General features: G+C 48.0%; 1 protein-coding gene across 1 annotated transcript in view; it reads right to left on the reverse strand.

Annotated features, from left to right (window-relative positions):
* CRACR2A (calcium release activated channel regulator 2A) overlaps positions 1-13,360 on the reverse strand; it is a 142,226-nt gene that overhangs the window by 29,634 nt on the left and 99,232 nt on the right. Inside the window, exons 11-14 of the mRNA XM_045781296.2 lie at positions 10,723-10,794; positions 8,217-8,262; positions 6,236-6,342; positions 1,874-2,186 (exon numbers count right to left, since the gene is read on the reverse strand). Of these exons, the coding sequence (XP_045637252.1) occupies positions 1,874-2,186; positions 6,236-6,342; positions 8,217-8,262; positions 10,723-10,794 (538 nt within the window). The remainder of the gene's footprint in view (positions 1-1,873; positions 2,187-6,235; positions 6,343-8,216; positions 8,263-10,722; positions 10,795-13,360) is intronic.

The raw sequence follows: 13,360 nt of genomic DNA on the forward strand, positions 1-13,360 counted from the left end.
TTTGAAATATTGTATATAATTTTATTCTTTCTCGTATATCATTAAATTGTAAATATTTCTGAGTCACTAAAGTTTTTTGAAAATGTGAATTTTTTTTAGATTTTATTTATTTATTAGAGAGAGAGTGCTTGTGACATGCGAGCACGAGTGGGGGGAGGAGCAGGGGGAGGAAGAAGCAGACTGATGGCTGAGCATGGAGCTGGACACGGGGCTCAATCCCAGAACCCTGGGATCAGGACCGGAGCCAAAGGCAGACACTCAACTGACTGAGCCACCCACACGCCCCTTGAAAATATGATTTTTAACAGTGCTATAATATTCTATTGAAGTTTTTCAAGTGTTTGCTAATATACATAATGATTTTTGAGTTAAATCTTTGTCTGAACTTGGTTATTAGGAAAGATTGCTAGGAGGAGAAGAGCCGGTTCAAAGGATGTGGAATTTCGAAGGTCTTGATCCCTGTTATCAAACTACTTTCCAGAAAGGCTGTACAGATTGATGCCTCGGCAGCCTTGCATGGGAGGGCCTGCCTCACAGCCCTCTTCCAAAGGGCAGGCCCTCTGGTGAAGCCGCCCCGTGATTCTCTGAGAGCACACTTCCCGACTGCGGCAGCTTCCGTCCGGGACTCACTGGTAGCACATGTGGTGGAGCCAAGCACCCACGTGAGGGCACATGGCGAGCAGGCTGGCCTCAAGTCCCTGGGGGGCTGGACCAGGCCTCGCCCCTCTGGCTTCTACTTCCCCATCTGCCGCAGGGGAGAAGACACCGCAGACGCGCCCCATCAGCTCACATGGCCCAGCACACCCAGATGCATCATTCTTCCCTTTACCCCATCTCCTGCTCACCTCTTAACACTTTTACATTTGGGAGCAGAGCTCAGGGTATTTAAAATTCCGGTGTGCCCCTGCCCGCAGGTGTAGGTCTGTGCTGAAGGGATGTGGAAGGGCACGGAGGAGGGAGGGGTTGCTGTCCACCCCTGGTGCCATCTGGCTCCCCTTTGCCCCCTGGCCCAGGGCCCTTCGGAGAAGGCATAGGTAGGCATCTTAATCCAGGCCCCAGGATGACAACCAATGCCAAGAAGTCCCGGCAGTGGCTGGACACACATGCTAACACGGCCATTTGGAGATGTCCAAGTGGCAAGGGCTCGATCCTAGAGGGCCACCCCAGTGTATAGGGAGGAGCCTCTTTTACACTGTCATGGATGTTTCTGTAGCCTTTCAGAGGATCCAGTGAGAGGTGAGGGGCTGGAGGAGTCTATTCCTGGGCCTGGGTCACAAACAAGGTGAGGACCATCATCACCATGAACCAGAGCAAGATGGTTACTATGGCGTCCTTCCCCCGCAGCTGAGCAGGGAGCCCTGTGGGGCATGCAGGAGGGAGGAGGGAGAGGAGGAGCACCCTGAAGGGAGGGATAGGCGGGGCATCCTTTGAGAATAAAAAGATGATTAGCTGATTAGGAACCTAGACAAAAATGATGACATAAACTTTACAAAGGCCATAACTGGCCTTGCTGAGAACAGTTACAAAATGTAAGAGAAAATGTACAATTTTAAAAACATGTGATATTTTATGTTAAGAGCCAAGCAAAGTGTCTGTCTAAAGTAGCCACTCAATACATGCTTTTGAATCTGAAACAGAAAAGAGAACATAGGGGCAAACAACCGAAGTCATAAAGAGAATTTACCAGGACCCCTGAGTCTCCCCAGTGACGCTCAGTTCAACAGGGCAAGCTGGTATCTGAAGGACATAAATAGGGTGATTCATAAGACCAGCCACGTCTGACTTCCTGCACTGTCTTTGGGGCTCTTGGGTTCAAATGCTAGGGACAGGCACAAGAGTGACATCTACAAACCAACACAGGATGTGTCCTTACCTTAGACAAGGCTTCTTTTCCAACAGGCTGCCCTCGGGGAGATGTAGGCATGGGTTCTAAAGGTCTGGCTTGCTGGCTTTGTCTGGTCTGCTGGGAGACCTCCTCCACTTCTGGGCATTTGCTCAATGGCTGCTCAAAGCCACTATCCAGGAGCTGGGGCAGGGGGTCTTCTTCAATGGAGATGATTCTGCGGAGTGCCCGGGGGAGCGGACCCCCAGCCCCTGGCTCCTCTTCTGGAAGGGGATATCCACTCAGGCCTATGGAGCTTCTCCTCCTCGGGAGGCCAAACACATCTTCTTCCTCCTCTGACTGGCTATTTTGGGGTAGGGAAGAAAGAAAGATGGGAGAATATCATACAATATATCAATATGGAACCTGGAGAGATGCCTGACAGCTCTGTGACAACAACTAACTGAAGAGCATCACACCTTGGGGGTGGAGAGCTCTAGGAAAGGAAAGAAAAACAGACCCTGCATTCTGCAGCTCATTCACCCAACACACTCTGTAAGTGCTTAATGAATATGAAGGAGATAAGGTGGTGTTGATGATGATGATGAAGATGGAGGTGGTGATGATACTGCTGAAGGTGGTGTGATGAAGATGACAGAGGTAGTGTGATGATGAAGGTGGTGGTGATGATGGAGGTGGTGGTGATGATGGAGGTGGTGTGATGATGATGGAGGTGGTGGTGATGATGGAGGTGGTGTGATGATGATGGAGGTGGTGGTGATGATGGAGGTGGTGGTGATGATGGAGGTGGTGGTGATGATGGAGGTAGTGTGATGATGATGGAGGTGGTGGTGATGATGGAGGTGGTGGTGATGATGGAGGTGGTGGTGATGCTGATGGAGGTGGTGATGATGCTGATAGAGGTGATGTGATGATGATGAAGGTAGTGGTGATGATGATGATGAAGATGGAGGTGGTGACGATGGAGGTGGTGGTGATGATGGAGGTGGTGGTGATGATGGAGGTGGTGGTGATGATGCTGATGGAGGTGGTGATGATGCTGATGGAGGTGGTGATGATGCTGATGGAGGTGGTGATGATGCTGATGGAGGTGATGTGATGATGATGAAGGTGGTGTGATGAAGATGATGGAGGTAGTGTGATGATGATGGTGGCGATAATGATGGAGGTGGTATCATGATGATGATGGAGGTGGTGTGATGATGACGAAGGCGGTGTGATGGTGAAGATGAAGACGATGAAGGCGGTGGTGATGATTACCACCAGGTAATTAGATAATGACACAGCCATGCACAGATGACACAAACATCCTCATGGAATGCGCAGCTTAGTGGGGGGCTGAAGCAGTAATGGTACAACTAAATATACTTCATCAAGCTGTGAGAAGTGCCAAAAAGAAGGAGTAAAGGATGTGAAGAAATGAGCATAAAAGATCTGGAAATAAAACATCTTCAATTAACAATCAGGTGGCCTTGGCTGTGGTCCCAAAAGCAGCCCTTACTGACTGTGCCACTAGGGAAAACACTTCAACTCTCCTGAGCTTCAATTTCCTCACCATAAAATGTGGCTCACGTGTCCTGCCTACCTCATTAATAAGACAACGCATAAAAACAGGTGTGTTTGCAAAGCAGCCCACTCAAAGTGAGTGAGGGGATCCTGCTGCTCTGGGAGGAGCTCCCGCCACGGGCTCAGAAGCAGCTGCCCATTTGTGGTTGGGCTTGGGGTTGCAAGGAAGCCAGGCAGGGCACCTCTAGCTGCCTTTCCTACCTTTCTCTTTCTCTTTCAATGTCCCTGCCAGTCAGTGTCAGGAGTACGTGGCCTCAGTGGCCCATGTGCATGTTTGTTTCCAGAAGCTTCCAGAAGCATCTGAGCATCAAGAACAAGGAAAAGCAGGAGGAGGTGGAGGGAACTGGGCTTTTCAGTGCAAAGGCCTCACAGACCCTTCTTGGCACAGGAGTTCAGGTCTCTGGAAACAATAACAGCTGAGAACGGTTTAAATGGAAGTCTGACAGGGAGAACCTTGAGTCCCAAACTGAAACACACACGCACACACACATGCAAGGATTAGAAAGGAGAATGGAATGCAAATTAGGTGAGGAGGTGACAGGGCCAAAGCAAAAATAAGGCAGACGAAGGTCACAGAATATGCACAACAGGGAGGCTCCCTTCATTTTGCCCCCTGGCTTATAGTATTTATTCTTCCTAAGGACCCATAATAGGAAGGGAAAGGGGAAAAAACTGCATGTATCATTGCTCTGAAGTTAAGTGCAGCTCTAAAAGATAAATTAAGATAGAGTGCTCCCAAAAATGGTGACTGAATTTGGGTCCCTTGATACAAAATAAAGAATTCTGGAGCAATCCAGGGACCTTCCCACTTTTTTATAAAATCATAGTTTTTAATAGAAGCTGACTGTCTTCTTTCCAACAATTTTTTTCTACAGTCTAACAAGCCTACAGACTGCTTATCCACTTTGGAACACAATTAGTATTCCATCCACTTTCACTCTGCTTACACACACGAGTGCACGCGTGCGTGCCCATGCAAACAAGTGTGCACATACAGACACAGCTTGTTTCTTGAAAGGCCTTGCAACCGGAAAAAAAGAAGTGGCCACTGGAAGAGTCTTAAAATGAAGCATTTCTTGGAAAAAGCTTTTGATGCAGGAAATTCTCAAGCACTATTGACATCCTCCAATATCCTCAGCTTAGCATGACTAAATTTATTTTTGGTTTTGCCACCAAAGGCTACGTACGAGCAGCAGAGACCAGGGCCTCTGCCAAAGTCTGTCCTGGAACTCAGGGCACATGATTTGTAACCTGCCTGCTTATTGTCTGTTTCCTTTCCTCCGCCCTAAGCTCTAGGAAAGCTAGCGCCTATTTTGCTCACCACTCTATACCTAGAACATAGCATAATATCTTGCACATAGTAGGCACTCAATAATGGATATTAAGGGCAGGCCTCATGTTTAACTTATTTTCGGAGACTTCATAGAACTCAAAAGAATGTCTGGTATAGATTAAGCAAACAGTGAATGTTTGTTGAATGAATATATTCAGTGCTGAGCAACCAAAAGGCCAACTATTATTGCAGAAACTTGGATCCCAAATTGTATACCTCCGTTGAGCTAGTTTTTTTAAAGATTTTATTTATTTATTTGAGAGAGAGAGAGAGAAAGTAGAGGAAAGAGCAGAGTGAGAGGGACAAGCAGACTCTGTGCTGAGTGTGGAGCCTGACACGGGGCTCAATCTCAGGACCCCAAGATCATGACCTAAACTGAAATCAAGAGTCGGATACTCAAACAATAAGCCACCACGGTGCCCCTCTGTCGAGCTATTTAGAAAAAGAGTTCAGGATGACTGGGTCCAAAGACTTGACCATTGAGCTCATCAACATCTCCAGAGTCACTTCCCTTTTTCCTATTGTGTATTTCATGCTTGCTGTCCTCAGGGTCTCCTGGATGAGCAAATTCATGCACTTTCTCCCTGCCTTTGATTCTTAGGGGTCTGGTTGCCTTTACCTGTCTGTGGCCATCTATGTGGATGGAACACACGCCAAAAAAGAAGAGAAGGCGGAGGACTGGCTTGTCTTTTTCAATGGGCGGTGAGCCACTCCTCTAGGGACTCAAACTCGATTACTATGCTAACAGCAACAAAAAAAAATGTTATCTTTGAAGTAATTAAATGCGAAGCATTGAGAGGAATCTGTCAAGCACAGGTCCCATTCCTGTTTGTAAAGGAGCTCAACTATTGGAGACGCCATCCCACATGTCAATTACCCTTCAGAGCCAAAACAGTCATGTCCCTGGAAAACCAGGCACATCCATTCTGCCCAACAGAGAGCAGAGTATCTTCCAGCCACGCTCTATCTCTCTCCCTTGACCCCTTTCCTCCTGTCTGTCTCTCCTCTGCTGATCTACAGCACCTCTTTGGTTCCTATCTGCAGACATACAGAAGATGATGTCCTGTCCCAGGGACCAGCCCTGCCCAGTCCTCCTCCCATGTGAATGTCAGAATAGGAAGGAACGTGTCCTCCAAGATTTAAGGGGACTGAGTGCAACTGACTCCAGGCTTCCCCAGCTTGGGCCACTTCTTTTTTTTTTTTATTTATTTTTTTAAAGATTTTATTTGTTTGTTTGAGAGAGAGACAGAGCACAAGCAGAGGGAGCTGCAGGCACAGGGAGAAGCAGGCTCCCTGCTGAGCAAGGAGCCTAATGCAGGATTCAGTCCCAGGACCCTGAGATCATGACCTGAGCTGAAGGCAGACGGTCAACCAACTGAGCCACCCAGGCATTCCCCGGGCCACTTCTTGAGGGCTGATGGGCTCAGAGCCGGCTCCCAATGAGTGCAAGACAAAGGAACACAGAATGAATGAAGAAATTGGGGATGACTTACCTCCTAAGAATCCCTCTGCCATCCATATATTTGCCGATCACCGAGCCAGATCTCTGTTTCCAGTTCGCCTTGGAAGCAGCTGTGTTTGCCTTGGCTGCCTTATCTTTCTGTAGAAACACAAAATGCCCTCAGATCCACGCCTGCTGATTTGTCCCAATGTTTGAGCAGAAAGGGCTCCACTTTCCCACCTCAAAGGTCAGGCTCTAAACCAAATTCTGAAGTAAGAAGCAATGTTCTAGTCTCCCTGTTAGCATTCTCTTACTCTTTCTTTAGCTATTATTTCTCATCAGGATCCCTCCATCTCCCACCCCATAATCTAACAGAATGAATCAATACACAGTTTAGAGCCCGGGGTCCGCCCTGTTGCCCTTCACAGCAAGATGACAAGCAGAAGAGGTTATGTGGAATGCATAGGGAAGTATTTATGGACAGAAACGACTGCGCATCTTTAAATCACACTCATCTGTGTGCCTCCAGCTCCTTGTTATTTCCAAAGCCCCAGAAATGAGAAAGGTACTGGCCCGGAGGACCAATCAGCCCAGTGCCCCGCGGCAAGTGGGGGCTTACAACCCTGCTCACAGAGCTCCCCAGCAGATGTCTTCCAGGACGCGAGGGGTAGTTAGATCATAGGAAGAATCTCTCATTAACCAGCCACCCCACGATCACCAGTGATTCTTAATGAGAGAAGGAGGGGCTGCACTGCTCCCAGGGCCCCTGAAGGTATGGCTATAATGGTTCCAAATTAATCTTTAATTATTATTCAGCATGAACATGATTTTATCCCTCTCTCTTCTATTCCCCACTATGGTTCTTAATTCCATTTCCTTTTCAAAGCAAAATGAGTTTGGCAGGTGAAGGGAGGTGAGGTCAAGGGATTAGGGTGACATTTGGTTGGAAGTTTTAAAATAAATTCAGTGTTACTTCTAAAACAATTATAACCATTATCATCATCAAACAAACATGTGTAGGCTGAAGCCTCGCTCTGACATACAAAGAGGTGGGCGGTACAGAAGTTTGCTGCCAGTCAGTGACAGGAAAGAAATGGGGGTAATAACAAGGTCCCCCCAGGATTTGCAGTTGTAAACCAGCTGTTTCATGCTGACCACATTCAGGCCACTGTCCAGCTCAGGGCCCAGAGCCTATGACCCTCCACTATCTAAGAGTTTTTCTTAAAAATCCCTATATTATGGAAAAAAGGATAGGAATTCCCTTTCCTCATGTGAGAGCTGGGGTCATGGTCAGGCAGGCTAATGACGTGCCCAGGGACACATGAGAAATTCACAATGTGCTAGATTCTGCTGACTACGAAGTTCGCATCAGTGAATCCTATCCTCCTTTTCTGTCCCTTCAGAGCATCCAGTGGCTCCTATCTAAAGGGGAAGATGAGTAGGAGAACATGGCATCCTGGATTTTGTTTAACGTGCCTCCAAGTGAAGACCTGTAAATCCATATAGGATTCTGTGCTATTTGGGAGAGTAAGTGTGGTGTTCAGGTACGGAGGAGCAGGGGTCCCCCACGGGGTAAAAAACGTGTACTTAAAATCACCTATGTTAAGAGTGAAATATACATTTTTAATTTGTTCTATGATGGTATAAAAAAATGCAAATTGTTCATCAAGAGATTAAAAATGTTCACGAAGAAAAAAAAACCTGTGAGCATTTTGGTTCAATGATCATGACATTTCAATTGTGCCATCTCCTGGGTAGATCTGCCATGGCCATGTCCAAGCGATCCGAGACCCTCCCGAATAATTTAGTCTCTTTATGCCAAGGGGAAAGTGCGTACTTCGTGGAAAATTGACACAATGCTCCTCGGAAGGCCACCCTGCATTTTTCCACCAAAAAAAAAAAAATCCATGCCATTGTCTGCTCACACAGAAAGGATGAGCCAGACGTCAAGGACATTCTTGGACCTGTCCCAGCACAGGCTCTGGCTGCCAGTGGGCCAGATCCTGTTGGGAAAAGGAGCAGAGGGCAATTACCTGAAAACGTATGTCCTGTTCATCTCGAAGATGCTTGTTCCTTTCCCTGCAAATGGAAAAGGGGAATTGATTCAGACATGGCGTGTGCGGTGGACAGATCCAAGAGCAGCCAGTTTGCCAGTGAGATGGGTGCTGAGAAATGCTTGACGTGGGAGGCCCAGGGAGTGTGTGGGATCTCTTTCCTTAGGGACGGTGACAGAGGGTAGTTTGTGTGCAAGTCAGCTGGAGGCCGGGGGACAGACAGAATGGCCTTGTGATACCCATGGCCCTTCAGGATCCTACCACTCGGGGGAGCCTCCCCAGGGGGTGACCGGGAGTTCCAGCTGCACCTGTGAGCTGGCTGTTGGGTGCACATGACTGCTCTCTCTCCGAACCATTCGTTTCCGGCATGCATGCAGTCATTCAACAAACGTCTCCTGAGCACCCACTCCATGCTAAGCACAGTTCTAACTATCAAGGTTACAACCAATGAATAAAACAGAGCTGCTGTCCCCAGGGAATTTTGTTTCAGTACAGGGGTCATTGCTATTGAGAAAGATAAAGCAGAGATGTGGAAAAAAGAATGCCAGACAGTGCAGTGGTATCTCAAGGGTGGTCAAGGAGGCGGCATCTGAGTGGAGACTTGCAGGAGGAGAGGGGAGCTATGCTGATATTTGAGGGAAGAGCGTCACAGGCAGAGGAGACGGCGAGGGCAAAGACTGGGGTCAGGCTCTACTGGATGTGTGTGAGGAACAGAAGGGAGGGCATCAGAATGTTCAGAGGAGAGCAATTGGGACATGAGGTCAGAGAAAGGTGGGGGGGACAAGGAGAGACCTGACCATTTGCGGTCTTGTGGGCCATTGCAGGAACTTGGGATTTTACTCCAAAAGAGATATAAGGCCATGGGGGGGTGGGGGGGAGGGGCAGCCTAGCGTCGTGATCTGACTCAAGTTTTATAAAGAGCCCTAGAGTATAGATGCTGGGCTCCCAAGCACATGTTCCTGAGTGTCCTGAAATTGTTTCCATCCATCCCTTCCTCACACTGTCACATCCCAGCCATCATCCCGATTCCACCCCCTTCCTCCCCCCAGTCTCCAACTCCACATTCCCACTATCCCTCGCCCTGGCATTATCTCTCTACCTGACTCCGTTTCCCTACTGCTCTCTGTCACTATCTGGTGATTTCGCTGTGGGGGAAAAATCTGCCGCATCTGGGCTGTCACCTGTTGCAGAATCTAGGCTTGTAAAGCATGTGATGGCACGGAAAGGCGTCAGGAATGTGATTCTGCACAAATGCTGGTCTCCATCAAGAAGACCCATACGTAGAGAGGGGCCTTGTTATTCTGCTCTGCTCAGTCGCTTGAATCTGTCCTTTTCTTCTAAGTACAACAGAAAAAAGGGGAAAAAAGCCTCAAAAACTTGTCCTCGCACATCTTGTTCTCTTCCTTCCATGAAAGCCTTCCTAAGAATCAAGACCTGCTCTCGAACAGACTAGAACTTGGCCACGTCCCATTCAGTTCGGAGCACTTTCCATTTGCTAGCATCACAGATGCCAGACACGGTAACCTCACCTTCTCTCAAATAAAACAAAATAAAAACTGGGGCACCTGGGTGGCTCAGTCGGTTAAGCATCTGACTCTTGATTTCGGCTCAGCTCGGAGTCTGCCTGAGATCCACTCTCTCTTCCTCTGCCCCCCCCCACTCGCTCTCTAAACAAACAAACAAACAAAACAAGTCAGAGTGTCCCTGATTCAAGACACTCGCTGCACTTGAAAAATCACCTCGTGCCTCATCACCATTCCCGAGAGGTGCTGGGCAGACAGAAGGTACAGCAACTTGGAAACCTCACCGGCAAAAGTGAAAATCCCATCTTTCCACTCACAGGTTTTGTTTTGGGTTTGGTTTTGGCACATCCCAGACCAATGAGCTTTGAATTTACAGTGAGTTTTAGCAAGCTGAGGAAACTCTAAGCTCCTTTGCTCTGTTTGTGCTCTATTCGTGATTTATTTGCTCATTCAACAGACATTAAGAGAATATGGCAGAATCGAGAGAATCAGCCAGATACGGATCTCAGTTCTGGCTCCCGCAGTGAATAGCTGTGTCTCTTTTGGTAAATTGCTTCATTTCTCTGCTCTCAATTTCCTCCTCCGTTAATTTCTGTATCAGCCACTGCCCTCCTTTCCTTAGTTTTGTTGAAGGTGGAAGAGTACCAAAGGGTACCAAATCTGCCATAGGGGAGAAGCTCAAGAAATTCAGTTCCCCTCCTACCGCAGCAAGTACCAGACAGGGTGCTGTGAGAGACACCACAAAGAACGAGGCAGAGCCTACCTGAAGAGGTACAGACTGGAGCAAGATGTGAGCATGTTGTGTGAATGGACCAAACGTGACATGCTGGGGATCAGAGGAACGAGGGCATTCTCTCAGCGGCTCTGACCGTGCACCATGGAGGCAGGGAGCACTCTCAGATTGGCCCTTCCAACCCAAGGCACCTGGGATGTGCTCTCGGAACACAGTGGTACTCACACACCTCAGGAAATCCAGCTGCTTCAGAAGCCCCGACTTCTCGCGCTGCAGACTCTCCGTCACGCGGTACACTTCCCTGAGGAAGAGGCAAACATGGCACTGCTGAGCTTCCATTCTGGGGATGTAAGCTACCACGGTGTGAGGGGCTGTGCTGACATTGGATGCCCGGGACCTTCCCACTGGAACCCAGCACGCAGTACCCCACACTGGGGACAGGGAGGTTTAAAGGACCATCCCTCCCCTGGAGAGCACTTGTTGTATGCAGGTGGTTTCAGCCATGATCTCACTTAATCAGTACAGATGCCCTCTTTGGATCCCCATTTCATAGACACAGACAGTCAAAGCATCAGTAACTCTCCCCATGTCACACAGACAAGCCATGCCTGAGCCAGGGTTCTAACCTAGACTAGGACCTCCTACTCCCAAACCCAAGAACAGCGCTCTGCAATAACTGTACTGCCTGCCCAGGCTCCAGGTGGTCCTGCTCTGCCCAGAATTCAGGGAATTAGAGCCAATATTCTTCTCCAGCCCCACCCTGGAGGGTCAGAGCAGGACTTGTATTTTTTCCCCTGACGCAGGTTGTGTTTGTTTCCAGGAGCTCCAGAAAAATCATTCCTCCTTCCCCATCTTCCCCTAAAAGTCTCCAATTGGTTCCTAGATCTCTGGAATTTCCACTGTTGGCCATTCATTTCTTTAACTTAGGATTTCTTCTCTCTGGCCATCAAACAGTGATTAAATGTACTGACCACAATCAGATGCTTATATCCTAATGTGAACGTATCAATCACGTCAGGGGTTTTGAGGAAGGGGAGGGAGAAGCTGAGAGGTAGCTGGGGTGTCTGGAGAGCAACTCAGATGGTGGGGGGGGCTGCGTCTGGTTTGGTCAGGTTTGTTTGCATCTCTCTAGGTAACCCAGGGCCCAGCATGAAGGCATAGTCAACAAATAGCAGTAAGAAACAAAAGAGAGGGAGGGGTAGGGAAGAAGGAAGGCAGGGGTGGAGCAAGGAAGAGAGGAAGGAAGGGGTGAGTCGGAGGGAGGTATTCAACACCCCCCAGGGAAGAAAGGAAAAAGGGAAAACGGAACTGGGTGACATTGAAAAATAAGCCTTGTTGAACTTCATAACTCTGCCTCCATGCTTCCCTCTGTCCTCTGCACCATGGTTTAGAAATGTTTAAATCACCCCTAAGCTTACTGCAAAAGGTCTGTAGTTCCAGATTTCCAAACCACAGCAAAGCTTCTAGTGTAGGGAGCATCTTCCAGCCTCACAAATGCATGCATTTCCACAGGCTGTCTGGACTCCCCAGATTGTGCCCACACCCAGCTGGGCAAGGACAGGTTTACACACACACACACACACACACACACACACACACACACACACACACACACACACACACACACCACCGCCCCTTCAATGTCATCGCTGAGCTGGAGAAAACAGCACCTGCTTGCTCGATCCATCCAGACCTGGGTCAAACTCACCATAATCAGATTCTTTAAAAGGTAACGGTGTGTTTTTTTCCCCCTTATAGAATAATTATAAAGTCAATTTACAACAATAACAGACTGAATCAACTTCTAAGCTCACCTCAGACAATCCTAATTAAGCAACAAAACTTCTCTAGCTCCTGCAGTGCTGCAAATTCCTAACATTTTATTACCAATTATATTTAATTTCAACTTGAGGGAAAACAATGTATTTTCCATTACCCAAACAGGGTCCCCAAGTCCCTGTCTAGGATTCTGCTGTGATGAGCAGAACGTGAGCGCAGCTGTCTGTCTGCCGCTGCCCAGCCCCAGCAGCGGAGACGGCGTTGTGGTTATCCGTCCCAGCCCTGGGTTCTGATTCTCAGCCAGGAGCAGACGGCTTTGCCCCAGCTAAGGACAATCACTCCTTGGAAATCTGAGGTCTGTGTTCTCACTGAGTGCTTGACTTAGGAGCCATTTCCTTAAAAAGCAAGGCAGTCCGGGTCTTTGCCCTGTAAGCCACACAAACACACCCGCACATACACACATATGTTACATATGGATGCAAATATATGTCTACCTGTTCGTCCAGGAAACATACATCTATTTAGATACACACACATATTCAGGCTTTTTGTGTGTTAACAAAAAGAAAGGCAGCCTGAAAAACCAAATGATACTCGGATATTTGACCAAATGCCCTTCAAAGTCCTTCTAACTAGACTGAGGGTTAATACTGGGTAATATGTGGACTGAGAGGGAAAGAACTTGGCATTTTTCATAGGAGTGACTGGTGAGAGGTTTATGGTTGTCTTTGTTTTCTGGAGAGGGATGAGACAGGGAGCATCTCCAAAATAAACTGTCAAGTGAAAATGCAGGCTAATGCAGAACAGGGTGCTACACTTTGTAAATGAAAATTGTGTGTGTGTGTGTGTGTGTGTGTGTGTGCTTGTATATGCATGGAACACTCTGGAAGGATCCACAAGAAACCACAGACTGGTGGTCTCTGGGCGATCGCAGGCCCGGAGTCATGGGTGGGGTGGGGGGCACGCAGGCCTCTTTTCGAGTGTGTATCCTTTTGTGCCTTTGGAATTCTGTGCCCTGTCATAAACTACCTACCCCAACCAAAACCTCATTAACAAAATAAACAGAGAGGTACCGCTTTTCAGCTGAA

This window comes from Ursus americanus, chromosome 25 (genome assembly GCF_024610735.1).
Source record: "Ursus americanus isolate L20-20 chromosome 25, mUrsAme1.1.p, whole genome shotgun sequence".
Classification (NCBI taxonomy): domain Eukaryota; kingdom Metazoa; phylum Chordata; class Mammalia; order Carnivora; family Ursidae; genus Ursus; species Ursus americanus.